The 27,493-nt window shown below is 35.4% G+C and overlaps 1 protein-coding gene across 4 annotated transcripts in view; it reads left to right on the top strand.

Moving 5' to 3' along the window:
• The window catches only part of AEBP2 (AE binding protein 2), a 42,321-nt gene extending 15,904 nt beyond the window's left edge, over positions 1-26,417 (top strand). The window contains exons 2-9 of one of the 4 annotated variants that reach the window (XM_077783259.2): positions 1,716-1,923; positions 4,913-5,020; positions 12,302-12,488; positions 17,389-17,513; positions 20,248-20,315; positions 22,542-22,655; positions 22,913-22,979; positions 24,288-26,417. In XM_077783259.2, coding sequence (XP_077639385.1) covers positions 1,716-1,923; positions 4,913-5,020; positions 12,302-12,488; positions 17,389-17,513; positions 20,248-20,315; positions 22,542-22,655; positions 22,913-22,967 — 865 coding nt within the window. In that variant the 3' untranslated portion in view covers positions 22,968-22,979; positions 24,288-26,417. The other 3 variants (XM_085569565.1, XM_021535130.2, XM_085569563.1) reach the window with 3 other exon arrangements.
• Positions 26,418-27,493: the final 1,076 nt, after the last annotated feature.

Here is a 27,493-nt window from a genome sequence, read left to right as displayed (position 1 = left end):
AAAAGGTATCTGAAATTTTCTTTTTAACTTGTAAGACAAAGGCCTAAAATAGTTGGTCAGTTTTAATAGCAGATTTTGTAGCAAATGAGCTGAAAGATGATTTTTAAGGGTTCTGTGTTTGGAATATGTTATAGTATATGATACCACCATATATGGTGGTATCTCTTGAGATAAATGTTTGTTCATCAAACCAAATTACTCAGGGTAGTTAAAACTAAAACTTATAACTGGGAGCATTGCTGAAGGGAATCTGTTATTTAGACTAAGGCAAGTCACTTCTTATTGATAGATGCAGTGGAATCTACATGGTGGTTGAGAATGGAAAGTCTAAACAAAGCAAATATCTGTGATTATTTCAAAATCTATCACAGAAAAAACCTTCTAGCATTGTAGTGATTCAGAAAGATACAGATAACGTGAGAAATCACTAGTAGAGACTCTTACAGCAGAAGAGCAAACATGCTAATGATGTCTTCATATTTTGACTAATGGTGTTTTTTCTTTCGTTCATCTGTGTGTAATAGAACAATACTGGGCATGTAAACACTGATGGTAAAAATAAGGAACAGCACTTGTACCTTAAAGCAGAATGGTTTAGCATATTCCAGTTGTACTGGGAGGATCTGGTGAAGGCTCTCCAAGATGTTTAGGATACTGAAGCAAATCCAGAACATGGAGAGGCTGAGTGCTTGTGTTCTTTCAGTTTTTGGAGGAGGAGGGCAGTGTTTTTCTGTGTTCTGTGATCTGATAGGGAGGTTTAACAATGGAGCAGGCAGAGTCATCTCAGCCCTGCAGCTGCCAAGAGACGGAAGTTGCAGCACTGGAAATTCTGATGAGATGTTGGGAAACTTCCCTCCTCCCCCAGAACAAGGTTAGTCAGCTATTGAGAAAATTGTTCAGAAAGGTAGCAGAAATCCCAGCCTTTGAACACACCCATTATCAACTCCACTGGACAAGACCACAGGCAAGCTGATGTCACTCGTTCCTGTTTAAGCAAATTTGACCACCTGTTCTTTGAGGTTGTGTCAAAGATGAGCAGTTCTGTAATGTTGTGACTTTGTGGAAGAGAAAAATTTAAAGGCCCTCATGGCAACTGAGCAGGTTAGCAAGATAAAAAAAGGTGTATCAATAGATATTTAATGAGGAAAAATACCTTTTGCGTATATAGAGAAAGAGCATGATCTCTAAGTTTTTTCTGATCTGTTTGATGCTTGTCTCTGTATCTGCTAGGGTACAGAACTGAAAGGCTGATGGAAGGGACCCCTGCTGGCCGCAGTTTTCCTCTGCTGATTCTGGCTTCTCTGGAAACATTTTGCAAAACCAAAACAAACAGCATTAGTGTAGACCATGCACACGAGGGACGATATGCTGGGGCCATGTGGGAGTGCCTTAAACCCTATGTAGAACTGAAGTGCTGTAATCTTTTTAAGGCTCTAATGTTGGCAGGAGATGTTTGACTCAATATATTCAGGATTTTCTATTCCTCCCTTTTGTTCCCAGTGTCCAGAAGAAGTTAGACCGTTGAGTAACAGCTGTTTCCTAACTGTACATTTATTATTAAAGTGATGAACACAATAAATAATAAATTTGTACAAGGTTTTATTTTCAACCTGTCTAAATATATCTGAAACAAAAGCGCTGGGGTTTTGATTTGCTCTGTTAACATGCAACTAATGCAACCTTTGATTAGTTTTGGGGTTTTTTTTGTCTTGCAGCATAAGCAGCACTATCATGGATGTAGACAGCACAATTTCCAGTGGGCGTTCCACACCAGTCATGATGAATGGACAGGGAGTTCCTGCCTCCTCTGCCAAAAGCATTGCCTATAACTGTTGTTGGGATCACTGCCACGCCTGCTTCAGCTCCAGCCCGGATTTGGCGGATCACATTCGCTCCATACACGTGGATGGTCAGCGAGGAGGGGTTGGTGTTACTTTTTGGTTTTCCTTCTTTCTTATTTGCCAATATTTTGCTCTTGTGTTTCAAAATTCCTAAAATTCCTTTTTTCAAGCTAGTGGCAGCAAAGTTAGTGGCCTAACTTTAAGAATGTAGTCAGTTCTTTTAAATAAATTATTTGAGATTACCAGGGTTTTGATAGTGTGTTCATTTCTCAATATCCTGAAGCTTCTGCTTACACTTGGAATTAATTAAAACTCTTAGTGTTCCTGTGTGTGAACTCAGGTGAAGTCACATCTTAATTACTGTTACCGAAGGAGTCTCACTACAGCTAAAATCCATCCAGAATGTATAATGGGGAAGATGTAAGACTGACTCAAGAGTACAAAGTCTTAAAACAGCTCTGTGTGTAATACTGATGGCAAGTTTGCCTTCTATATAATTACATCTAATTTTATTTTTTAAATTGAGTTGCATATATAAGCATGTAAATTCCAGTCTAATCCCTGGTCAAATGATAATTGGTCTCTCAATTTTAATGTTTAAAAACATTTTATAGTAGAGTAATTTCAACTTTGTACTTAACTACCTTCCATCTTAAGCTCCCAAATTACCTGTGATGTCTGGAATATATCATGTAAACTACCTTTACATCCAGCACAAGCAATCTGCCTGCTTTAGGCACTGTGTGTTGCAGCTCTTCAATTTCTGGGAGAGATAATATCAATTCTCAAAGTAGAATAGTTGTTGTCTTTTGACTTTTGCCTTGTCGGTTCTACAGAAGGAAAATGTTAGGCTGTTGTAGTTTATCTTCAGTGAATAAGAAACTTAAATAAAAAGCTAATTTGCATTATTATAAATAATTTATTATGTAAATATGTCACCAAGACAGCTGTGACTCTGGCTGTATTTAGGTAATATTTTTTGGCATGATTGAACTTGTCAGCTTCATATTTGATGGCTCTTTTCAGTTCAGTGTCTGAGCAGAATTATCCATCTAGTGCAGTGGCTTTTTAGTCACTCATGAGATGATTTCTGAGTTCTGCCCACAGGTGTATAAAGGTGTCACATAAAACCTGCATGAAACAGTGAAATGAATAAGGTGTGTTTGGATCTTTCTTATCCCATCCATGATCCTTTACATTTCTTAAAAAGGGGCTGGAAGATTCTGCATATTTTGGTTGAGTTTTTTTCCGCCTGTATTTTTTCTTGTCACTTACCTTTCATATGACATGATTCGTAGATATTTTTATTTAGAAAATATTGGACTGTATTTGTATATTTAAAAGAGGAGGTTGTTGGAAGCACGAAGTGTCTAATAACTGATGCATTGAGTTCACACTTTTGAATGCCCTTACTGGAGTTAAATTTTTGAGAAGTTCCAACGCGCTGCTGTGGAAGGGGGATGCATCCTGGTGGGTTTGTTTCAGGGATTTGTCTGCCACCTGCCGGTGCGGTGTTCAAGTGTGTTGGAAATTGTCTCGTGCTTTTGATGGGATTTCAGACCTTACTTGACTGCAATGGCTATAAATTTGAAGAAAAGTGGGGGTTAAGTAGTTATTGAGAATGGAAAGGAATATGGAAAAGAATAGGATAAACATCTTTGCATGGTAAAATGTATTTTTTCCAACTAATACTGAGGTCATGGTTCCAGTCCAAACCAGATACATTAATGAAGAGCCTGGGAAGCTTTTTGACAAAACAGTTTTGCTTTTGAAAGATGTTAGTTCAGAAATATTTTAGGTTCAGCTTTTTGACAGGGATTCCCAAGAAGCCTTGTCTAGACTTCTGGTGTGTAGTTACAAACCCAAGTCCTTGTATTTCCCCTGTCTGTAAGTTCCCAGTAACACCTTTGCCCTGCAGTCTGCAGTTGCTGCTGGAAATGCCAGCACACTTACGGAGCTGTTGCAGAATCAGAAATCTCAGAAATTTCAGTTCTATGGCTTTGAGGGGATGTCAAAACTGAGGAGTGGCAGACCCCAAAGGTTTAGGGGCTTGGGCCTTGTGTCAGTAGGTCTGGATCAGTCACACAGACACTGAGGGGTTTCCAGCTTTGTCTGATAAAACTGGGTTATGTGTCTATTGTACAGCAAGAACGTACAACTCCTGTGGCTTCTTTTTCATTTTGAAAATAAAATCTTTTGAAGGTTGAGGGGGTTTTATTCTCCAAAAGAGAACAAGAAACTGAAATCCAATTAGTTTCGTGCATTTCTGAAAACCTGTGTTATGAACAGTGCTGTTCCTGGGAACTTTCTTTTGCTGCAACAAATTAGGGCTTTACCTCCCTTCACCCACAGACCTGTTGAGGAAATTCTAATGAAAGGCATGTTCATTGAGCTTTTTTATTCCCTCAGTTACAGATAAACACAATGAGAGGAGAGGGAAAAGCAGCATGAGCAAGTTCTGCTCCCCTTAATGCACTATTGTGCATGTGATTGTTCTGTACATTGGAATCACAAAACACCCATAGATTTTGAATCCTATGAGAAATGGTAGCTTCCTTCATCAGGAATTGAATGTAAGGGCGTAAATGGAGATATCTGGTATTCCAGAATACAAAACTCCAGTATATAGACTGCATTGCAGCTAAGAGTTTTTACTTTTTCATGCTCAAGGAATACAAGTAATTGCTTATGAAAGCAAATAATTTTACTTCTATAACTACTACCCAGAAAATGCAAATTTTTCATTTAAAAATGTTCTGTCTCCATATCTGGTGGATACAGATACTGAGTGGAAACACAAATACAGCAGATCCGGTTGCTCTTGATTGTGTTTATCTGCAGGAACATCTGCCTGTTGGTATTTTCTTCCAGTGACCTGTTTTTATTAAATACTTAGGATTGTAATTATTTTTTCCTTGGTGAGATATGAGAAGTGTGTTTCAAAAGAAATAGTTATTGTTCAGAATTCTTTGAAGTGTTGTGAGATGTCAAAACAGCCTTCTTTACTAATGTGATTTTTATTTACTGTTCTCTCTGACTTGTGTAAACTTACCACATTTTTACTCTAATAGGTGTTTGTTTGCTTGTGGAAAGGTTGCAAAGTATATAATACACCTTCAACAAGTCAAAGTTGGTTGCAGAGGCATATGCTGACACATAGTGGGGACAAACCTTTCAAGGTAAGGCTCATTGTAACATACATTATCTCTCATTTTTAGAAAAATTCTCTTTATTTTTCCTAATGCAATATGTCAATTGAAAAATATCAACACTGGAGGATTTCTTAAAGTGAGCTGAGCTTTCTTCTTTGCAGTAATAGTGCCCAAAGGTCCTGTTTTACAAAATGAGGTGAAGAAACTCTTATTGCTTTGCTATCCCTGTTTCTTTTAATCTATAAATGGCAGGGAGTGTAAAAGTAAACAGTGCTAAAGTTCAGGGGGTTTATGCATTTTGAGGTTGAGCTGCTTACACTGTAAGAGTGAGATGTTTTTTCTTGATACTTTGCACTTCCACATTGAGTTTCAGATGATGGCTGATGGTGCACATTCCATGCTTGAGTAAGAGCTGCTTTTGTTAAATTCAATAGAAGCGCTGGCAGTGACTATTTATGGTTCACTTCTCTGAACAGAATAAGGAAGTCAGGAATGCAGGACCATTGACCTGACTGTATTTCCTGCATGGTATTTTCTAACTTTCTCTTTCTTTCTTCCCTTAATCTGTACCTGCAATTCTAGGTATAGTAGTGTTTATCATTCCCATATCCACCAATCCGTTATTAATGAGTTGCTTCATCCTCTTATGGATACAGTTGGGGCAGTTCATAGCTGTCAGTCCTGGATCACTTGATGGTAAGTCCCACCCACACTACTTCAGACTGAAGTTCTTCCATGTAGGATATGAAAATGAAATAGGATTTGGGTTTTTTTTGAGTTTAGGTAGCATTTTATGCCTCCTCTCCCACCCCCAACCCCACCAAGTTTTAGTCCCTTGTCTTCCCTCTCTCTCCTCAGGTAATATCTTCCACTTCTTAAAAAATTTATTTTAAGGCAGCTTTATTACTAAAAATACTTTTCTGTTACAGGAGTGTCTTTCCGTAGTTACATTTTCTATATAGGTTTTAATAATAGTTATGACAGAAAACAAAACTAAATTAAACTCAAAACCAAGAGAGTAAAAATAGTGCATTGCATGTGAAAAAGATTTTTTTTTTTAACAGACAGATTTTTTTCCATACTGAACTGTGTAGTTTACACTGAAAATTTCTCACTCAAAGTAACCACAGGAAAATGAGTTTTAAGGTTATCACACCCTGTGTTTGAAGGAATAGGTTTAGCATGCTCTTGGAAGGGTAGCATAAGGATCATAGATCCCTGGAAGTTTGCAGATATGGTTGTTCCAGGAGTTGATCTAATCTGTAATCCTAATCTCTGATTATTAATAATAATAATAGTAGTAGTAGTAAAGAAAACAACCCTCAGTTACCAGAGGACACTTGTACCTTAGGTTTTCTCTATTTTGGAATGAAATATTTTGTCTACCTTAAAGTGTAATGGCAAGCTTTGTTCTTGGATGAAAGTCTTCTAATAGCTTAATCTGTGTTCTTATTTGGTCTAGATCAAATAAACTCAGTTTTAGAGACACTGTTGTTGAAGAGGTGGGCGTAGCTCAGAAACACCAGTAGTACTTTTGAGTCTGTCAGGGCTACCTAGCAAAGACAGTTGGTATCCTCATTTTTTTAGCTAGGCTGATTACTAGCTGGAGCCCTAAAATTGTCAACAGTTGTTTCTGATAATAATCATCTTGTGTTCAATATCTGTTGTTTCACCAGCTTATTTTCTGTACTTTCTGGTCCTACTGAGGGAGAGAACAAAACATTCAAGGGTTGCAGTAGTTAATCATCCTGGCTCAATGTGTGTCACTGCAGCATTTTTTCATGCTGTTGTCTCTAGTCCTTCTGTTTGTTTTTTATCCCTGTATTTCTCAATCTGTTCCCGGGAGCTTTGAATGGAAGATAATTGTGGTCTGAGTAGAATTTTGTAACATCTTTTGTTCCCCTGTCATTTATGCTGAAATAAGCTTCAGGGCTCACATGAGGTAGCCAAGTATGTGAGTGTCTGTGATGCCAATCCATTAATTAACTGGCTCCTTTCCTTCATTTGCTGCTTCTATTTTTTTTAATGCTGACTTTAGAAATCTACTCTCTGAGACAAAAAATGCTTGAAGGGTTGGGTATTAGTCTTGACCAATCCAAGAACAGCCTTTTATTGATCGTTTTGTGGCAGCCAGTCAAAAATGGAGCCAATGTGTCCATTTTGTGTGTTTAGCTTCTATCATAAATCTTAATTGCTCACCTTTCAGGGAAAGCTAGATTTTTTTGAAGTCAGAGTTGGTTTAAAGACCTGTTCTTGATAATTTCTGCAGACAAAATATCTCCTTAAACCTAAACTGCAGATGAAACTTCAGTTGCCTCATGAGAATATACTTGAATTCTAACATAAAAGGAAGGAATCTTTCACTTTAGAAAACTTGCAGAAAGTAGTCATGCAGTGTTTTGGTTAAAGAATAATGTTGGGGTTTTTGAGGAAAGCTGTAAGAAGCAGTAGTGGAAGTAGTACAGCTCTATGCTGTTGTCTGAAGAACTGCTATTTAGAATGTTTTCAAGTAAAACAAGGAATCTTAGCTAGGAGAATGAGAAACTAAAAGTATGGAAATCTTACTCTCAGAAAGGTAAATCAAACAGTGACCAGAAGAGAGTAATAAGTATACCGCAGATAGATACATTCTTACATTTCTAGTGAAGAGAGAAATGTAGCTTCTTAAATTGAAAAGCATTGGGGACTGTCTCAGTCATAACTCGCTTTTGCATTGAAGAATATATCCCTGTCCAGCTCCCCTTTTGCTTGAAAATTGACTCATTTTATGTAGTTGCACATTTTGGGTTTAATTATCTCTTTTTGTGATACACATGGAGTTGTCTTTGACTAAAAGCTCCATTCAGCTCTAAATGAGCTGTTCTGCTTTCCTATTGAAAGGTCATTGTGGGTTTTACCTGCTCTTGCCATTCATTCCTATCAACCATGTGACTCTGCAGTTCATTTGGCACAGAAATAAACCCACTTCTAAAGTGCAAAGGCAAAATGGTTCGTATTTTCATAAATTTGTCTTTTTTTGCCTGGTTGTGTGGCTTAGTGTGTCCCTCTCATCATGAATATTGTAGTACCTGTGTCACAGAAAAGGTGAATTTCCTTATGGATACCTATTTTTGAGACTTGTTATGTTAGCTCCTTTTTTCTGTGGGGTAATATCTTGGTAGTATACATCCAGCTCCTCACTGAGTCATTTTCTTCACAGTCTGATTTAGCCAGTTCTTCTTATATTTTTTTGTCATTGTGGACATTCATTGAATATAAGTATTCTCTCCGAAGACGTTTAGTATGCTCATTTTGTGTATGATTTTACAGACAGAGTTGAGAGAGTAAACTGTCAAGTTTATTCTTTTTTAGATCTCTTACTCAACTTGGCTTTCAGACCTTATAGACAGAATGTAAAGGAATAATCTGCTGAGTCAGAAAACATCCTGATTTCAACAAACTGCCCTTGGCAAGTTGAAAAGAACTGACTAATAAGATATTCCATCTTTCTTGTCCTAAACTTTGCTGTTACGTGTAATAAGTATTGGAATAGTTAAAGGAGTTGTGACAACCTGCGTTTTCCAGCATGGTTTCTGGTGTGCAGGGGCAAAATTAAATTAATCAAGTGTTACTTGGCACTGAAGGTTGCTTGAAGACACATCGAATGAGCTCTTAGATGTTGAGCACAATCAAAGGGCAAATGGTAAATGAGCATGAAATTGTGGGAGATTTTATGCAAAATTATTGCATCAAATAGTAATAAAAATTAATAAAGTAATAATTCCATATAGCATTAGGATTGTGGTTGATGATCTCAAAGGTCTCTTCCAACCTAAATGAATCTATAAGGATGCGTGTGGGAGTGCTAGTAGCTGCTTTCACCCATGGATTCCAGTGGATACGCTTTTCATGTTCAAGAGCAGTTGTGCAAGGTTTGCTCCTGTGGGGTAAATGTTTCTAGTGACAATGAATGGTAGCACACAGGTTTACTGCAGGCTTCCCCTTAAAATGGGGGAAGAAAGTAGTATTAAAAATGAAGTTTAGTGCTCCCTGTAACTTCCAGAATTCATGAAGGGGTGACTGCATTTGATACAACTCTCAGTAGAGTAATGCTTGGTGAAATGCAGAAAACACAAGCAGCAAGCAGCTCCAGTCTTCATTGGCAATTCATGCCTGTTACTCTCTTGGCAGATTATTTTCTGTCCATTAGAGCGTTGCAGATGTAAAATGTAAAGGCACTCTGCCCAAACACTCAGATGTTGAGACAATAAGAAAGTTTATCCAGATGTCTAAATTATTTCTGTTAGATTTACTAGAAAAAAACTACATGTTGAATAACCCAAATAGATTTGCTTATTTTGAATTTAGAACAAAAACCTGCATTGCTAGATACTTTTATATCCTGTTTGTTAAAGTCACTGGTCATTACTGCCCATTAATAATGGTGGGTATGGGTACACTGGAGAAATTAAACTTCTTACATGTTTACTTACTTTCTCTTGAAGTAACATATCCACCAATCCGGACCCAATCTGTTGTATTTCAAATTCAATGCAAAATTTTGAGATTTAGGTTTTGGGGGAAAAATGAAAAGATTGGTTCAAAGTTGTGCATAATAGTTGAGTTTGATTTATTAGAAGTCCTCTAGAGCTATAATTACCTGGTGGGAAGCTGATTTGGTGTGACTTACCGTCCAGAGATCCTGAAGTGACAGCCTGAACTGCTCCTTTATCTTTGGAGAGAAGAGACTTTGCCCATTAGTAACGGATTGCTGGATATATTATTTTAGAGAAAAAAAGGAACAAACAGGTAAGATTTTTTCATTCTCCTCTTCTACTATTTCCTGTCTACTGCAAAGGCATTCTCTGTCATCTTGGATCTATCAGCTGTTGATTATTTGAAGACATGATCAGGTAGTCTCAACATACACAAAATTTGAGTGTAATAATTTCTGAAAATGTGTTGGTTTGGGGATTTTGAAAATAAAAGCTGGATAGAGCAAGAGAAGTTCGTGGTAGCTTCTGTAGATAATCCATTTAGAGTATTTGGGATTGTTTGCTCTGTACATAACAAGAAAAAAGTTATGACATCATGAGTCAACCTGCAGTTTGTCATAAAACAATGTTTCCCATCTGACGAGAAGTACAGTTATGGTTTGAAAAGTTTTGGAAAAGTGCTTGACACATAGTTTGTGCTTTTTTCCCCAAAGGTGTTTGCTTTTTGTTGCCTTTGGAATATGGTAATGTATGCACTGTACCAAGGCTTTAGGTTATTTTTGACCTCTAGAAGGCATTAGTAAAACTAAAATTTTAATTTCTCAGTGTGTCTGAATTTCAATATATGGGCTGGTTTTGAGAATTTTTGTTTTTCTGACACTGTATGAGCAGAAAGAACTGGAATTTGAAGACAGGAGCACATTACTGAAAGTTAATCCTAAATTTAGTTTTCGTGGCTTAGTTTTGTGAAGCTGCTTTTATGGGCAAGACAGCTATTTCAAGGAGAAAAATAAGGAGAACAAAAAATGTTTAAACTGATGCACACATGCATTGTAGACTTATCTGTTGATTGTGAGTTAAATAATCTGATAAAAACAAGTGGTTTGGGTTCAAGGTCAGGTTGAGGGGTTTAGCAATCTAATTTAGTAGATGCTTGCATTCCCCACAGCAGGGGGCTTGGAACTGAATGAGTTTTAAAGGGACCCTTTCAACCCAAACCACCCTGTGATTCTGTAAGTGTAAATTTTAATGTTCAGTATGAATTTAAAATAAGGAAAATTGTGTTGGAGTTACCATACTGTAATGAGATCAGCATCCAGAATGTGTTAGGACTCACAGGTGTGCTGGGTTTTCTTCCATTGGAAGTCACTATAAGAAGACAGTATTGCTGTTTTTTGAACATGGGAAATCTTAGGGCAAAATTAAAAAGCATAGGGGGGATTTTGGTAGAAGTCTTCTCAATTCTTAAGATGCTTATTAGTGGGAGAGACAAGGAGAAGCAAATGCAGTTCCTCAAGCTTTTTGTCAGGGAATTTTACATTTGAGTTAGTTCAGTACTTAGAGAACTTTGTCTAAGTCCCTCTAAGAATTCTTCCCTTTAAGAAAAAGACAATGAACACACAAAAAAAATGTTAAAAACATCCTTTCATTTTTTTTGCCTTTTACTGTTCTGAAATCTGTGTACATATTTTTAGTCCTATAGCAAGTATTAAGCACAGTTTTTACTCTTCGTGGACACTGTATTTTACTACTGATCATGGAAAACCATTTGCAAAATCTGAGGCAGAAATAGACTTTTCAGTTCTGCAGCCACTGTTAGAAAACAACAGAGTTGGGGTTTGGGGGCAAAAAAATGGGATATGTGGATTTCTAAAGCTATTTGCTTGTCTTCCAATCAACAAGAAAAATCAAATCATATGGATACATAGCCAGTGATGAAATGCATATTCTAAAATCTCCTTTCTATTACCCATATAAGCTCAGAGCACAATAGAAATGGGTTGTGCTTCCCTCTCCAATATGATAATTAAACACTTACTCTGCAAATGAAATAATTGTAAATATGAATAAGATACTTATAAAAATACCAATAAATGTAGCCAGTACAAGCTTAGTTGCTTCTGTCATTCAGTTTGTATGTTTCTGCTTGATTATTGTTGGATCTTACTGTTCTGTTGAGAGAAGACATTTCCTTTAAATGGGAACTACCTTAAATGAAGTAATAGCAGCATCCCAAAACGAATGTATAAATAATTGTTACTACATCTTCACTGAAGTTTTAGACAGTACTGTAAGGCAGCTGTTCATTGACCTTTTTATAGCCTTTATACAGAGCTTTTCAAACTGTTTCAAATGTCATGTGGGTAAGGATGTGTTTGTTCCTTCTGCCTTTTCACAAGAAAGGAGGATGTTGGAGGATGTTACTGTTACCAAATCCAGAACATTGGAGACGTGTTGAGAAACAGTAACAGTGCTGTGTTTTGAAAGGCAAGGGAATGTTGGTCTGTGAAGAGGGAAGTTCTTCAGAAGCCTGTTTTCTGTGGAAAGTTTGCCAGTGCATTGTTTGAGATTATTTTTGTTCTATACAATATAAAATATAGTATGGCATAAAAATTATTGTCTTTTTTATGCCATGAAATAGTTATCAAGAGTTAAAAACTTGAAACAAATGTATTTCAGAATATGTTTTTGTTTTTCTTTTTAAGAATTGCATGGTCATTAAGAATTGGTTTTGCTTTAGTGTGTTGGAAGTTGAGGCAGAGAAGTCATGCCGGGGTCTCTGAAGCTGCTGTGCCACACAGTCACTGATGCAGTTCTGGTTTTTTCTCACTAGTGTGTAGTTGGTGGGTGCAATGCCAGCTTTGCATCTCAGGGAGGACTTGCCCGTCATGTGCCCACACACTTCAGCCAGCAGAACTCTTCAAAAGTTGCCAGCCAGCCAAAGGCCAAAGAGGAATCTCCATCTAAAGCTGGAATGAATAAAAGAAGAAAATTGAAGAACAAGAGACGACGATCACTACGTAAGTGTTTCACAGAAGTAGTTCTTGAAAGGTTTGTCTTAGAGCAAATGTTCCTCCTCGCTCTGGTGGTTTCTCTGCATATTTCAGTCCGGTAGGGTTGGCATTCCTTGTGATGGGAAGAAAACAATCCAGATTCTGTTTGTGTTCCTTTTCAGGGTAAATATCTTATGTGTCAAGGAAGAAAGATCAGTTTCCTGTGAGCAGCAATTGGAGTTGCCAATTGAAAGAAGCTTTTAATTTCGGAGTTGCTTTTTATTTACTGACTATTACTGTTGGAAAGGGTTCTGTTTAGTGCTAATGAGATCTGAAGTTCAGACAGAGATTGCAAATTCATATAAATTAGAGATAAAATCATGTTATATAAGCTCTTTTTTGAGCACAACATTTCATTATGTTAATGACAGTTTTATGAGCATAACCAAGATCTAATTTTGGGCAGAATTGACTTGCTATATTTTTTAAATTTGTCTTCACATTGTTGATGTTCATTAATTTTATATGAACCAATGTGCTGAGAGGTGTGATCTGTCATTTAAAGTGAGAACCATTTCCTCTAGGAAGAAATAAGCACTTACACAGTACCTCTACTAGTCCATTTGGATCTGGTAGTTTGATTCTTGAGTTGTCCTAGTTTTAGACTAATAAAACATCAAATTTCTGCAGAGTTTCTAATCCTCAGGGATAGTTAGGAAAGATTAGGTAATTGTAAAAATATTTTACTTTGGGTTATAATTGCTTTGGATGCAACTCTCCAGTACCAAACAGATCATTGGCTAATATTAAAGTGTTACTCTGCCACCTGCATTTTAGAAGAGACATTAAAGAAAATATTTACATTTTTTTCTGCTGGTGTGTCAACAGCTGAAGAAAAAATGACATGAATTTTTACTTGGGCAAAATCCATTTCACAGTATTAGAAAGTAGCATAAGTTACCTTTTTTTTAGGTTTTATTCCACAGTTTGATTTCTCCAAAACTCTTCTGTAGCAGAGCATGTAACTGCATCCATCTTTCTCTTCCTCTGAAGAAATACAGTTACCAGCTATTCAAATGGTACTGCAACAATGGTTTCACATACTAATGGACTTAAGTAATTACTCTATCCCATGATTGTGATTTATTCTTAATACCTCACCTGTGTTTTAAGGAATTTTAAGGAAATTTATGAAGCAGTGGTCATGTTTCTGCTTTGTATGCAGACAAGTATGCCTGGGAAGTTACATTATCCTCTGAAATTCTGAAAAGTTTCCTTAAAAATTCTTATCTTCTTAAAATATATATGAGCAAATTGTGTATTGTGAAACACATCTTAAAAGTAGAGATTTCAATAATTGCTCTGTTTTTGGTTCCAGATTTAAAGAAATTTGAGAACTTTCTGTTCTTTTCGGAATTGGATTTTCAAAGAACTTTCCCTTTCACTATGGAAATCTGTGTAAATGAGAAGGTTTCAGAAGGGAAGGCTGATCAGTGAAGGGTTATGGACTCACTTTGTGCTATCTTTTTGCATTTTAGATGTAATGAGAGAGACATCTTGAGAAAATCACAGGTTCCTTAAGAATCATGATTTGTTGACCGTGTTACTCAAAATACAGGTGTCTGAGACTGGTCACTTGAAAGTTCTCATTTTCAGAAGTTCCTGAGTTGCATGTTAGCTTGCTTCTCTGTATTGATTTTGTTAGGTGGCTGATTTAATGCATCTTAATTAATTTTCACCCCCACTATATGCAGAAGTAGTTTTTCAGGTTGGCATTTTATTAGTAATTGATAAACATCAAATTATATTATTTGACTTACAAATTTCAAATCAGAGCTGCATAATTAAAACTTCAAATCACCTGTTAATATGCTTTAGTTGTAATAAGAATTTGCTGCAGAAGTTATGAATCAATTTATGGCAAAAAATGGAAATAATAAATATTGTGAGAATGTTAAAGACCAGACTGCAGTGTTTGAATGGTTTGCTGTCTTGATCAGGTGTTGCACAGGAGGAAAAATGACAGCTGCTTGAGCAATTTCTTATCTTCTTGCCTCTTGAGACAAATACAATGCTGGCTGTAGACTTTTGCCTTAAGGCAGAAATCATCTCTAACTGGATTGGAAACTGACTACTGTAATGTATTTCTCTAGAGGGTTTGTGACCCAGAAATGTATTCAAAGTTGATGGCATTTTCTGAAAATGCTGAGTATTGGCAGCTTTCCTTAAAAACTTTGTATGGATTATTGTTGGTGAAGTGAACGTGACAAAGGATTGATACAATCTTGCTTGTATTTCTGGTTTTTAGCTTAGTTTTAGTTAAAGAATGAAGTGTGCAAGTTTGTGTATTTTGTCTTTATAAGAAGAATGGTGGAAGGCAAAACCCTTATATGCGAAGCCAAAACAACACAATTAACATCATTAACTATTTTCAGTCTAGAGTATATGAAGCTAAGTACCTAAGAAGGATTTCTATTTAGGTATTTGTAAGTGCCTAAAAGGAGAGATGTTTAACCCATATACCAGGTTCTCTGCAAGAAGGGTTACAAGGACTTAATGATGTGGATGTAAAATAAAATGCCATTTAATAGTGGACAGTCTGTTTAAATTACTTGCAGATAATAATTTGACAAAAGCTGGCAATTTTTCAGCACAAAACAATTAGTCTCTGGAAAAAAATGTTGTCAGCAAACCTCATGGTTTTATTAGACCCTGGCTTTTTTAAAGGTGTAAGTGGATTACAAAATATTTATTGACAATTAATGCCCGATATATGCTGTAACTGAAGCACCCTCATGTATAAATTCTTAATAATTTGAGTACCGCAAATGTATACATTTGCTTCCTATGTTTTGTATCTGAAGGTAACATCCTTCTGTGAGAGAATGTATAATGAAAAAGGAGACTTTACTGTGGCTGTATGTGAAGAGACTACAATCTTAGACTTTTAAAAGAGAATTTTTACTGTTACTTAATTGGTTTTTAAGATCTTGTAATTTAAGAGTGTTTTCTTTTGTCCTGTCTTAAGTTTTTATGTTCTTGTAAGTTTGAAAATCAGCTATTTATCATAAAAGCTTGTTTTACTGGTGGCACCCTTTTAATTGGTTACATTCATGGTGCTATAGAGATCTTATTTGTCTTAGAAAGTGTGATGTAGAATAATGCAGGATTAGAGTCTGGCTTGCTTTCTCTTCTGAGTGGCCTTTTACGTGTTCCCTCATTCATGCAGAATGGCATTTAGAACCAAATACATTGAAAGTGTGTACCTGTAAAATAGGTCACAGCATTGCTATTCTAAAGCTGCCTTGACTACAATATTGTCACTTGATTTTTCATTCCAAAGATGACATTAGTTATTAACAAGCATGATAATTGAGTTCACAAGAGGAATATGAGAGATAAGGAAGCTTACTGTTGATGGAATTTACAGTGAGACTGTTCCTTATGTAGGGCTTGGATTTTCATTTTGTGGGTTACTGATGTGATTATGTAATTTATTTGACTTAAGGAACTGATAAGTACTTGGAACTTGCATTATTAAGTATGAAAGAAGATACTTAAATCCATTTTCTCAAAATCATTTTGGGGTAAAGGTGCATAGAAAATACTAACATTATGAATAAATTTAAAAATTCATACACTTTTGAAACATTGTACCTGTTCTCAGTCTGCTAAATGTTTTCCACTATAAATCCTGGAGAAATTTGCTGCATAAACCTGAAAGCAAAAATTTGTTGGGTTTTTTTATTTTCCGTCTTTCCATCCTCCTTCCTTTCTTCCCTCAGATTTATTTATCAAATATTTATATGCTTGCGTCACTGAGCACCTGCAGCATGAGCTGTGGTCTTCCATTGCCACTTAGAGTGAGAACACATTGCAGTGAGATGATTGCCTAATTGGCAGTGTCCAACTGAGATGGAGCAGGGACACAACAGAATGTACACATGAATGCTTACCAACAATCAGCCCCAGGAGTGCAGCAAGTGCTAGCTCCAAGTGGAATTTGCAGTTCATTTTGAAATAATAGATACAGGAATATAGCAGCTGCTTTTAAGTGAAGACAGCAGAAGTTTGAATCATTGTGCAGATTTCAGAGTAATACATAGTTGATAATGTAATACCAGTTCCTATTCTTAGTTTTAATTTCAATATGTTATTAAATTGCTGCTCTCAAGTGAGGCTTAAAAATGTGAATATTTTCATTCAGACTTTTCTGCTAATGTAATGTAGTTACAGTTTTATATGGTGTATTTTAAATATTTTCTGTGAAATATTTCTAATACCATACAAATATTTTATTAACAGCAATTATTTTTTAGTTTAAGTACTTTTAGTGTAGCATTGATGGACTTCCTTTTAGACCCTAAATCAAAATCCAATAATATTTTTACTGTTCAAGAAACACGTAACTATAAAAATCCTTTTCTAAAAGTAGAAGGTCTTTATAATGCCTGCTGGTTTTATACTGGTTGTAAAATCTCAGATGGGTGTTAGTTGTCCTTTGCTTGTTATAAATTGAAGGGTAATATGTGATGCATGCAGCTTGTGCTTCTTGGGTAAAAAATATTTACTAATAGTCCAAGAACATCGAATGACAACTTGTGCATAGAAAGAAATATGTAATAGTGTGGAGTTTTTCACCTGACTATTCAGCATTATGGAAACTGAAATTAGTGGATGTGTTTGCATTTTTGGAAATAGCTTTTCATCCACAGGGAGTGTGTTTTGACCAAACTTGAATTGTGCTTCTCTAGGAATAATTTCTCCCTCCCAGTGAAATTAACGTTTTCAGTTCTCTGACAAGGTAGTACTGCTGACATAAGGGTAAATGATTTACTAATGATACTACAGACCTATTTACATACTTGAATGTGTTAGAATGCTTTCGGTGTGTGGAACACTTAAGATGTATTTTCCTTTTTTCCAGCAAGACCTCATGACTTTTTTGATGCACAAACACTGGATGCTATAAGACATCGAGCCATCTGCTTTAACCTCTCAGCCCATATAGAAAGTTTAGGAAAAGGCCACAGTGTTGTATTTCATAGTACTGTAAGTATATATATATATATATGATGCATTCTATTTGTTTACCTGTGTGTCTAAAAAAATCTAAACTTTCAGAAGGATTTCTTTTTTCCTCTTACTGCTGTAGACATTTAATCAGAAATAGTGGCTCTTTAGTATTGTTGAATTGTCCACTGTTTTTAGTAAATGGACTTTTAAGAGGTATTGGTGGTAGTTGTTCTAGCTCACAGATTGAGTGGATTGCAACATTTTCTGTCTGATCCTGTTGGGGAATATCTAACAGCAACTTTGTGTTGCAGAAGAAAATTGGTTCTGTCTTCTAAATAAGAACACAGATCAGATGGCATTTCCGTGGTCATGAGTGACAGTGGTCATTTATCACAAGAAATATTTTTGGTATATAATTGAATATGTAAAGATGCTGATCTGAAGTATGTGTTTATTCCCTTTTTTTCCGCAGTTTAAAAGATATAATCCTGAATAAATTTATTCCCATCTCTGTTTTTTCTTTGACTAAATTTACTACCAAAATATTGGTGAATTGCTGGAAGGAGGCAAGAACCAAGTGGGGAACTTGTGTTTGGATAGAAAGATATCAGTATTAATTTAGAAGAGTTCAAAGCAGGGATAAAATACTGAATTGGGGGAGAAGGATCAGAAGTTAAAAAAGTTGAATACCCTCAGGTTTTCTTAAGCATGTTGGGTGATGAGGGCATGTAAAAGGTGGAGACCTGGCTGAAGAAAAGAAGTAAGAGTTGGGACAAAATGGGGAGAGATGGTTTTAAATTGGTAGAATAGTCCAAACAAGGAGTGCTGGCTGACACATCTTCAGTTACAGCTTAATCTTAGTATGGGATTCAGACTCTTGAATTATCAGTCTCTTTCCATAAATAAAAGATGATTTTGTGTGCATGAAGCTTATTTCACCTTGTTCTGGAAGACTGAGGACTGTTATAAATACCTGTTGCCTGTATGGGAAATCTTTTCCAAGCTATTTCTGCTGAGCTTTTTGTACATTGTGCACGAGCTGGAGGTGGAGATTGCAGGTGGCTTAGCAGTTACTGTATTTAAATCTCATTCTAGTTTCCCTCGCCAACATGGATTTTACAAGGCTGTGAGAAGAGCAGATTCTTTTCCAATTCACAGCTTGCTTTAATCTGAAAGGTTATCCAGGCAGTCTGCTCAGTTGTGGAAGAACAGCTCTGGCTATTGGAATAATTCATAAGGAGGTGGAATTAGAGGGAGGAATCTGCTCTTAAACTGCTTCACATTAACTTGAAGGAATCGGTGAAAATCCTTTTAGCTCATCCATGCATGTGTCACTTTTGATGGTAGGAGTTGATTAGATCTGGAATTGCTTAGACCTCAGTTGTGGGAGAGGTTGTACCAGTGGGAGAGCTGCTCTAGGATTTCAGCCCCATGCTGCACCTGGCTGCTGTATTTTGGGGTACTGGCTTGTGCTGGACATCAGTTTTGTTGATGAGACTCAGCCTAAAAATCAGCTTTAAAAAGAAAAGGTAGGCAAGGGGCTGTTTTGTGGATTGTTACACTGAGCTAACAATACCTCATATACAAACGCTTATTTGTTTTGCGTCACTTAAAGGCTTTAGGACATGAGATTTGAATAATGAATGGCTAAATGGCCTAAGTTTGTATATCCACCTTCAGATGAAGGAAAAAATGTGTAATTGTCGGAGACATTATTTGGAAAGGTGGAAAATAGGAAGATGAAATTGCCTGCTGTCTGAAAACAAACATAAATTATGTGGCTTTATTGTTTTACTCAGCATAAAAATAAGGTCAGCACAATGCAGTATATTTCAGGGCAGATATTCTAATATAAAGCATTTCTAAGCAGTCACTGTAGATACCTTTCATGTTCTCTGAAAAGGCACATACTTTCATTTACATATACTCTTTTAACACCACCTTTTCTTTGTAGATATGGCGAGATTTAGAATTAATAAAACCTTTTTGAAGAAATGTGCTTACCATCCAGAGTACACCTTTGACTTGAGTATGATGGGGTTTCTTTCTGCTTGCTTTTTTAAAATTGAATCAAATTCTTTGTATTTTAGTTCTCTGAATTGTTAGATGAAAAAAGCAAACATGTTTAGTTAAACTAAGGAACAGGTGTTACACTGAATAAAAAATATAACTTATAGGTTATCATGTCATGCCACCCCCAAACTTTGAAGTGGCTTAAATTAATTCTCTAAAACAGTTGAACACTAAACTGTTCCCTGGTTTTAGTTTTTTTTAGGTATTTCAGTTCAGTGGCCACATGTATTTTAACTAGTTACATTGGTTCAATGTACCGAAACCTTGTAAGACCATAAATGAATGCAGTGAGATGCCTACCAATTTACAGTGTGAAATTGTTTTCTTTTTCCAGAAGAGGTCAGCAAAACTCCATGTCTGATTTGAGACCACTTTGATGCACATTTGCTTTGAATTTCCATTTTGTTTTTGGGACAGTGCAGGAAATCTAGAGAGTGTAGTTAGAATATTTCCCAATAAAGCTGTATTAAGTGGACATCTTTGGGCTGAATTGTGGTTTTCACTTAAAAACCTAAACAGACTTAAGTTCTTTGCAAAACAATTTTAAGTCTTGAGAGCATATTTATTGCAGACACACAACTTTCAAGGTATATAACAGTTTGCCTCCTATGAATGTCTAGTAGGACATGAAGAACAACAACTTTTGAGTAAAAAAACCAGTAATTTGGTTTTAATTATGATTTTGTAATTATTATAGGTAATAGCTAAACGAAAAGAAGATTCTGGCAAAATAAAGCTCTTGCTTCATTGGACACCAGAGGACATGTGAGTATATTGCTAGTGATATATTTTAAATGGGGAAGGATTTATAGTGGGATAAATGAACTGTTAATAAATCATTTTGTGCCTTTCAAAATTTGAGTTAAAAGTTAATATTTAAAATATGCTTTTCAAAAACTAATTTAGAAGTTTAGAAATTAATAAACACTGAGTTTTTTGATTTTTACTTTCCCTTTCAAGTCTTTGGGCTCTAATACCAATTCAGTTAAATTTTGCAATTTGCATAAATTTTGCATCATATTTTTAATGCATTTTGTCACAAGTTTCAATTCATCTTGAGAGAATAAAGCTAAAAGATTCTTAAAAAATAGGCAGTTTTTTGATTTCTTTTAGGACAGATGGTAGTATATATCTAACAGCATTCTGAAATGATTCTTCTTAACATGTTACAGTTAAAGACAGTTAATTTTATTTTAATATAAACATTAAGAAGTATGCAATACTGGGAATATGTGAAATAAATGGAAGAGTAATATTTTTATGAATATAGAGTTGAATGATGTTTTTTGCTCATGCAGATGAATTCAATATTAGAATCTCTGAATTGGAGAAGACAGGTTGTTCAGTAATGTTAGAACATTCCCCGTGGAATTTAGATTTGGTTGGTTGGGTCAGAGGAAAAATATGTTTTAGATTGCTGTTTGTTGCATCTTGGTTAGGTTTAGATAGGTTAGATAGAGTGTGTATTTCAGGCACTGAGTGATGTGGTTTTGAATTACTGAGCATTCAGTTCATCTTGATTATTCCATGTAAGCAGAGATGCCAAGGTATCCTGGCACACACCATCAGTCTGTTTTACACTGTCAGGGCACTTACACTTCAGGAAGTGAGATTTACTCACGGCGATTTCTTTCCACTCTCCTGAGCTGTTCATCAGCCTTCCCCATGGAGCTGGGAGTAGTGATTTTAGCTTCTACACTGAGTCCTCTTGAGAACTGCTCAAGTTCTCCAGGATGTCCATGTATTTAGGATTTTGGTCAGGAAAAGTAAATACAAGTCTTTGTTTCCTCTACAAGAGGGAAATAACTTCTAGCAGGTTGGGAGGTTTGTTTTCAGGGTTGTTTTCTTGGTTTTTTTTGCTAAGAGCAGGAATTTATTTTTGGTGCCAGTAAATCAGCTTAGTGACTTGTTGTCTTTCTGTACATTTCAAATGTCTGCATGTGAAAAGTTTTCTTTTTTGCTGTTTGTATCTTGAGCATACAGCTGCTACTGAAAATGTCTTCCCAATGTCGGTTGTTCAAAAACTGAGTTTTTGCTTTACTTTAAAAACTTCCATGATGTTTTTCCACCTTTCATGATCCATGAGACTTAGTGAATAAATGGATTGCCTGCTGGGTTGTTCTCCCTCCCCCTATGTCCTGTTGTTTTTAATTTTTTTCTTCCTCCTTTATCTGAAAGATTTAATTGGAGAAACTCCTTTTCCTGCTGGGTTAGAGGTTCTTGGTTTCATTTCATGTTTTGAATAGCTTACCCAAAAAATGAATTTGAGTTGCAGCTAACTTTCTTGCAAAGGGAAATCTTTGCAAAATACAGATTCAATGAAATAATTTGCAAAAGTCTATGAATTTTTGCTTTGCAGAGAAAGAGCCATTATATTTAGTTTTACGTGTTGAGCTTCTCAATTTGAAACCTGTTTCAATGACTTAGACACCTTAATTGCAAACTCCTCCCCCAACCTGAAGTTAATCGTTGGCTTCTAGGACATGTAGAAAATTTTTAAAACCCCACCAAAAACCCAAAGAAGAGGACGATCAAACAATTAACTTCAGCAAAGTTGGAGCATTTTGTCTTTGAAACCTTTGAGCTTGGAGGAAGCAAATTAGTGTAAGTCAAAGCTCAGTGCCTGCAGTGTGTCCTGTCCTTTAATTGAACAGAGTAAAAGAATTTCTGCCTAGTAAAATAAATTATTTTCAGAGGTCTGGTTGTTTTTTTTTGTTACCCATTTTTACATTAAATTGTTACAGTGGGGAATGTAGTGCCATTGTCATTGTACACTTGGAATGTACTTCTGGAATATTCTAAATTCTCTTCAGTGTCTTTTCAAACTGTGAACCTGAAAACTTCAAAGCATAATGTGTAAAGTTTGGCTGCCTTTCCTCACTCTGGTGAAGATGCTTTTTGTTTCATATGTACTAGTTTACCACATAATGTTATGGTAAGAAAAACAGTTGATCTTTTTTGAATATTTTTATTTTATTTATTTATTCATAGTCTGCCTGATGTGTGGGTAAATGAAAGTGAGCGACATCAGTTAAAAACTAAAGTAGTTCATTTATCAAAACTTCCAAAAGATACTGCCTTGCTTCTGGACCCAAACATTTACAGGTAACATCTTCATTTTAAAACTTTCTTTACTTTAATGTAATCTTAAGCCTCACTTAACTTTTTGACGTTGGAAAATCAGGATTGCTAATGTATTATACACCAGATCAGGGAGACTTGGTACTGTAAACGTCCAGGAGTTAAGTTCTGAGGTCTTAAGTTATTTCAATATTACTTCTTGAACTAAACTCTAGTGACTGAGAAACGGGGAATGTGTGTATTTACCAAGTGTATTTTACTTTTTTGTGCTTGGTGTACAGAAATTCTAGTAAAGGAGGTACATACAGTGGAATCCTGAAAGATCACTTCTGTTAAGATCACATACTGGTTTGTATACCAATTTTTTTAAAGTCCAAATTTATCTTTCCATATTATATTCAGCTGTAATACCTGCAGTATTACCTTGAAATTTGTACTTGTATTCAAGTACTGTTATTTTTTATTACAAGATTCTTTATAGGGGGACAAAAGGGAACAATCCGTGTTACTTGCCTTTAAGCTACTTTCACATTTCTATTTTTAGGCCTTCAGATTGGCTTCTAATCCATCTGGTTTCTAATAATTTCCTGATTCTCCCCCCACCCCATTATTACTGCTCTCCCATGATTGTCAGTACCCACAGTTCTGTGTATACAGTTTTTAAAGGTAATCTGAAATGCTTATCTCATTTTGAAATTTTGAGCATCCATAGATCCATATGTGATTATATTAAAAATTTATGAAAACAGCTTGTGGAAAGAAAGTTTGTCATAACAGAAGTTCAGTGTTCCGATGTTTCTTCCTTAACATCCAGTGACCAAGAGTCCCAAGGAGTAAATAAAACACTAATCTGAGGTCTTTGTATGCAATAAGCCTTTCAGTTCACCTTTAATACTCAGTGTATTTCACTAATCAAATTAATGAAATCTTGCTTTACAATATGAAAATCAATCCTACTGTATTTGCTATCTTTGTAAATGTGTTATAAGTATTTATCTTAGTCCATGAATCATTGCTATTAATGATAAAATCATAAAAATGTTAGTGCGAGATTGGGTTGTGTATTTTAAAATTGCTTAACACAGTGACTTTTATAATCTAATTGAGGTGTTAATTTTATATTGATTGCCTTTGCTGAGCTTGATGGATTAGTTTGCTTTGAAAAGAAAATAACAACCTCTTAAAATAAAAATGTAATGATCTCTGAATTAAGTCCTTGGAGAAAATTTTATTTGGGAGAGATAGAAAGGTTTGCTAATTTAAGGTCCCCACATGTAATGTTGTACTCTATTTTTAGAAGTATGGATCAGTCTGTGATTGAAATGAACTTTTGGGACCAGCTGAGGGAACTTAATGATGAAATTTAAAAACCAAAGCTTCAAAATGAAACTTTAAAAACCAAAACCTCTTTTCAAGGGGAAAGAGTAGTTAAAAAATTTAGTGACAACTATTAACGTCATCGTAAAATGTCATGCTTTAATAGAAACTTGGAAATAATTATCTGAGATGTACACTTTTGTGAGATCATCTGAAATGGCTCTTGGATTTTATCAGATGAAAGTAGATTTTGTATAGTCATGATTTCATAGTGCATTCAACTGACCAATGTATACATCACAGGGTCTTAATGTAAAGCTGTACCATCTTCTTTTACAGAACAATGCCCCAGAAGAGGTTGAAGAGGTAAAAACCAAGCAAGTGGGGACACCTGCAATCTTAGTCACTGACAATGGATTTAGAAATAAAGTTGCACATTAGTCAAATCCCATCTTTTTTATTTTTTCTTTTTTCTTTTTTCTTTTTTCTTTTTTTTTTTTTTTTTTTTGTCAGAGAAATATTTATGCTTAGTATAAACATTCTGTGAATGAAGTTGATGCTTCTGTGGAATATATTAATATATTACTGTATATCCACATTTTCATGGAATGGTACAGTGGGAGACTGAGCAAACACTCTTCTGGCAACTTAGTGGAACAACTAAAAGGCTTTGCATGCTTGCTTCTTTAAGCTGCTTTTTTCTTTAGTGAATACAGTAGTCTACATTTGATGAAAAGAAAAAGTAACCATCACCATTTCCTTCCAATTCCCAGGAAAACTGTTAACAAGCTATTTGGCTTCCTGTCAATGTTAACTAAACCTAATACATGCCAGACAATAGAACAGCTACCAAGGGATTATCCTGTTGCCCTTTGAGTATGGTGGATAGTAATCATTCGTCATTTGTGAGCTCGTGTCCTTTTGCAGATCCCTAAAATATGTTGGATTATGGTGTTGAAACAAATATTGATGGAATGCTTGTCTTTTCCAGTCAACTCTGAATACATATAGTATGGTGGCAGGATGTTCAGAGTGTTGCAGTCTGTCTGACCCCTTTGCAGGAGTAGTGTAGTGTGTTCATCAGATCTGCTTTGGTGTGAGCCGTATCAATGGACGGGTTTGGGAAACCTCAGTGTAAGCAGTCAGTGTTACTGGTGATTTATTTTGCTTTTTTGACCCTCTAGGATCCCCATTCACTTGTAAAGTATACTTTATTTGGCCTAATGTTTTCTAGATGTAAAGAAAATGGTATTTTTAAAAAAAAAATGAATCTAGAAATTCAATCCTTTATGCACCAAAGTTGGCTTTGAAAAGGAAAGGTAAATCATTTTCTTGCTTAATAAGCAAGGAGCCATCGATTTTTTTTAACTGACAAATAGAGAGGCGTCTAACCTGTTAGTCTTTGTATGGAGACAAAAATGTTGCATATAGATAATAGGACATTGCTTGTAAATATTTCAGCAGATTTGTAATATATTTTTATATTATGAAATGTACTGTAGATGTTTTTCTAGAGGCATGAAAGTTAAAATGTATATATTACGGTAGAAATAATATTGAAGGATATTGTAATTCACTAGTGCTGCCAGAAGAATTGTTTTAAAAAAGCACCTTCCTTAACAGTAAAAAAAAACTTTCTTTTAAATACCTAAGGGACTATATACTACTGTTAGTATCTGTTGTAAGAACAAAAATACATTGAACATCCTTCCCAGAAATCTTAGAGGGATGAATAGTACTCATAATTAATTCATGGCACTCCTTTCTAATAGTAAACACAGAATTAGTTTTTTCCTTACTGTCGGAAGGAACTAATATGTAAAATTTGTATGGATATATGCAGTCAAACTGCAGAGTTAGTCCTCCTTATTGGGGAGGAATTTACTACAGTGAAACTAATAACCAGCAGTTTTTACACTAAATTTTTATTAAATAGATTAAGACTTAAAGTTACCCTTTGGTTGCAGAAGTGAGCATATCCTAATGTGATACAAATGCATTCTGCATTGGTACTGACATGAGTCTTGCTTAGCTCCAGTGGGTTAAAAATGTTACTTATATACATACACAAAAAAAAAAATCTTATCAATGATATGAAGTGCAGATTAAAAGCACCACTAATATAAGATGTTCTGGAATGGTTGTTTAATAAGGGTATTATTCATAAAATCTGTAGTGATGTGACTTTATTTTTGGAAGAAATGCAGTGTTTTGGTTTTTTATTTTTTTGCTTGAGCACTTCACCTACTGCTTTTTCTGTACTTATAAAGTAATCCGTAATCTTTGTTTCTTTTTATTTTGAATTTGTTATAAAATTGCCAAATAGAAGTGTTTCAGATATAGTTTGTATTTGTATTTTTTTAATTTTATTGCTTCATGAGTTTCTTGTAAGTCATTTATAATTGACAGATGATTGTAGACCTTGCCTGAGTATTTTTTCTAATAAAACAAAGCAAACAAACCTCATAAGCTTCAAAATTGTAAGATTTCAATGGAGTTTTCAAAAACAAATATAAAAACAATGTTGTTTCCTCTGAAAGTTGCAACACACACCTTTTACAGAAGGGGGAATTCATAGATTCAAGTAATGTGGTGTTCATGTAAAATGTGACTTTTCCTGGGTTTGAGATAACTATTACCTGGTGTTCTCACGGCATAGTTTCTGCTTTGGAAGGAAAAATCAGTTAAAATAACAAACATCTGTGAAGAAATGGATACACTGGAGTTAATTAAACTTTCTATAATAGCTGGAAGGTAAGTGAACATTTGGCTGGGTTTTACTTTGTAGTAATGGAAGTGAATTGCTAAAACTATTTATGCTTGAAAATTATTTGCATTCTACAAATTTTTGAGTTACTTGGTGGTGTTTTGTTTCAAATTCTGGTCTGTTCTCTAAAGCGCTGCTGCAGTTTTTTGTGTGCCCCTGGGCAGATTTCACTTTTGTTGGAATACCAGGTAGGTGGAGGTGCCACTGTGTGCTGGGGGCCATTGGTCATGTTTTTGTTCTGAAAATAATCTTATTCTTACTCTTTAAAAGTATTTTTGAAATAATTGGCCTCTCCCCTCATAAGTAATTCCATGTGCTTTGTTTTGGGATGTTTGGGATGTAACATTTAAAGGTTTCTCCCTGTCTTTTTCAAGAACATTTTTTTAATGTTAGGTTTTCCAGACATCTACAGATTACATTCCCTCCCAGCTTGAGTGTTTATTTTCATTGTAGAGAAATGTCAGCTCCTTGAAAGTAACACTTTTCAGGAGTTGCAGTGCACACAAATATCTGTGTCCAAACTCCCATTCTTTTGGAATGTGTTGGCTTGAATAGTACAGTTTTCTAAAATGGAATAACAGGATTTTTGAGTGAGGGATTGTGTTATGGGCTTGAAGACAAGCTCTGCCTGTTGCTTAAGTGGATGGAAATTCTTGTCTGGGAAAACTTGCTGGCATTTGGGCATAGCCCACAGCTGATTGATTGATATGAGATCTTACTCTGTTTGCTAAGGCACCCTAATAATCTGTTTACTCAAGACAGATGAGAAACAAACTAG

This window comes from Lonchura striata, chromosome 1A (assembly GCF_050655825.1).
Source record: "Lonchura striata isolate lonStrDom1 chromosome 1A, ASM5065582v1, whole genome shotgun sequence".
NCBI classification, from domain to species: Eukaryota; Metazoa; Chordata; class Aves; order Passeriformes; family Estrildidae; genus Lonchura; species Lonchura striata.
The sequence above is the reverse complement of the archived record's forward strand: the minus strand, read 5'-3'. Positions and strand labels throughout refer to the sequence as shown.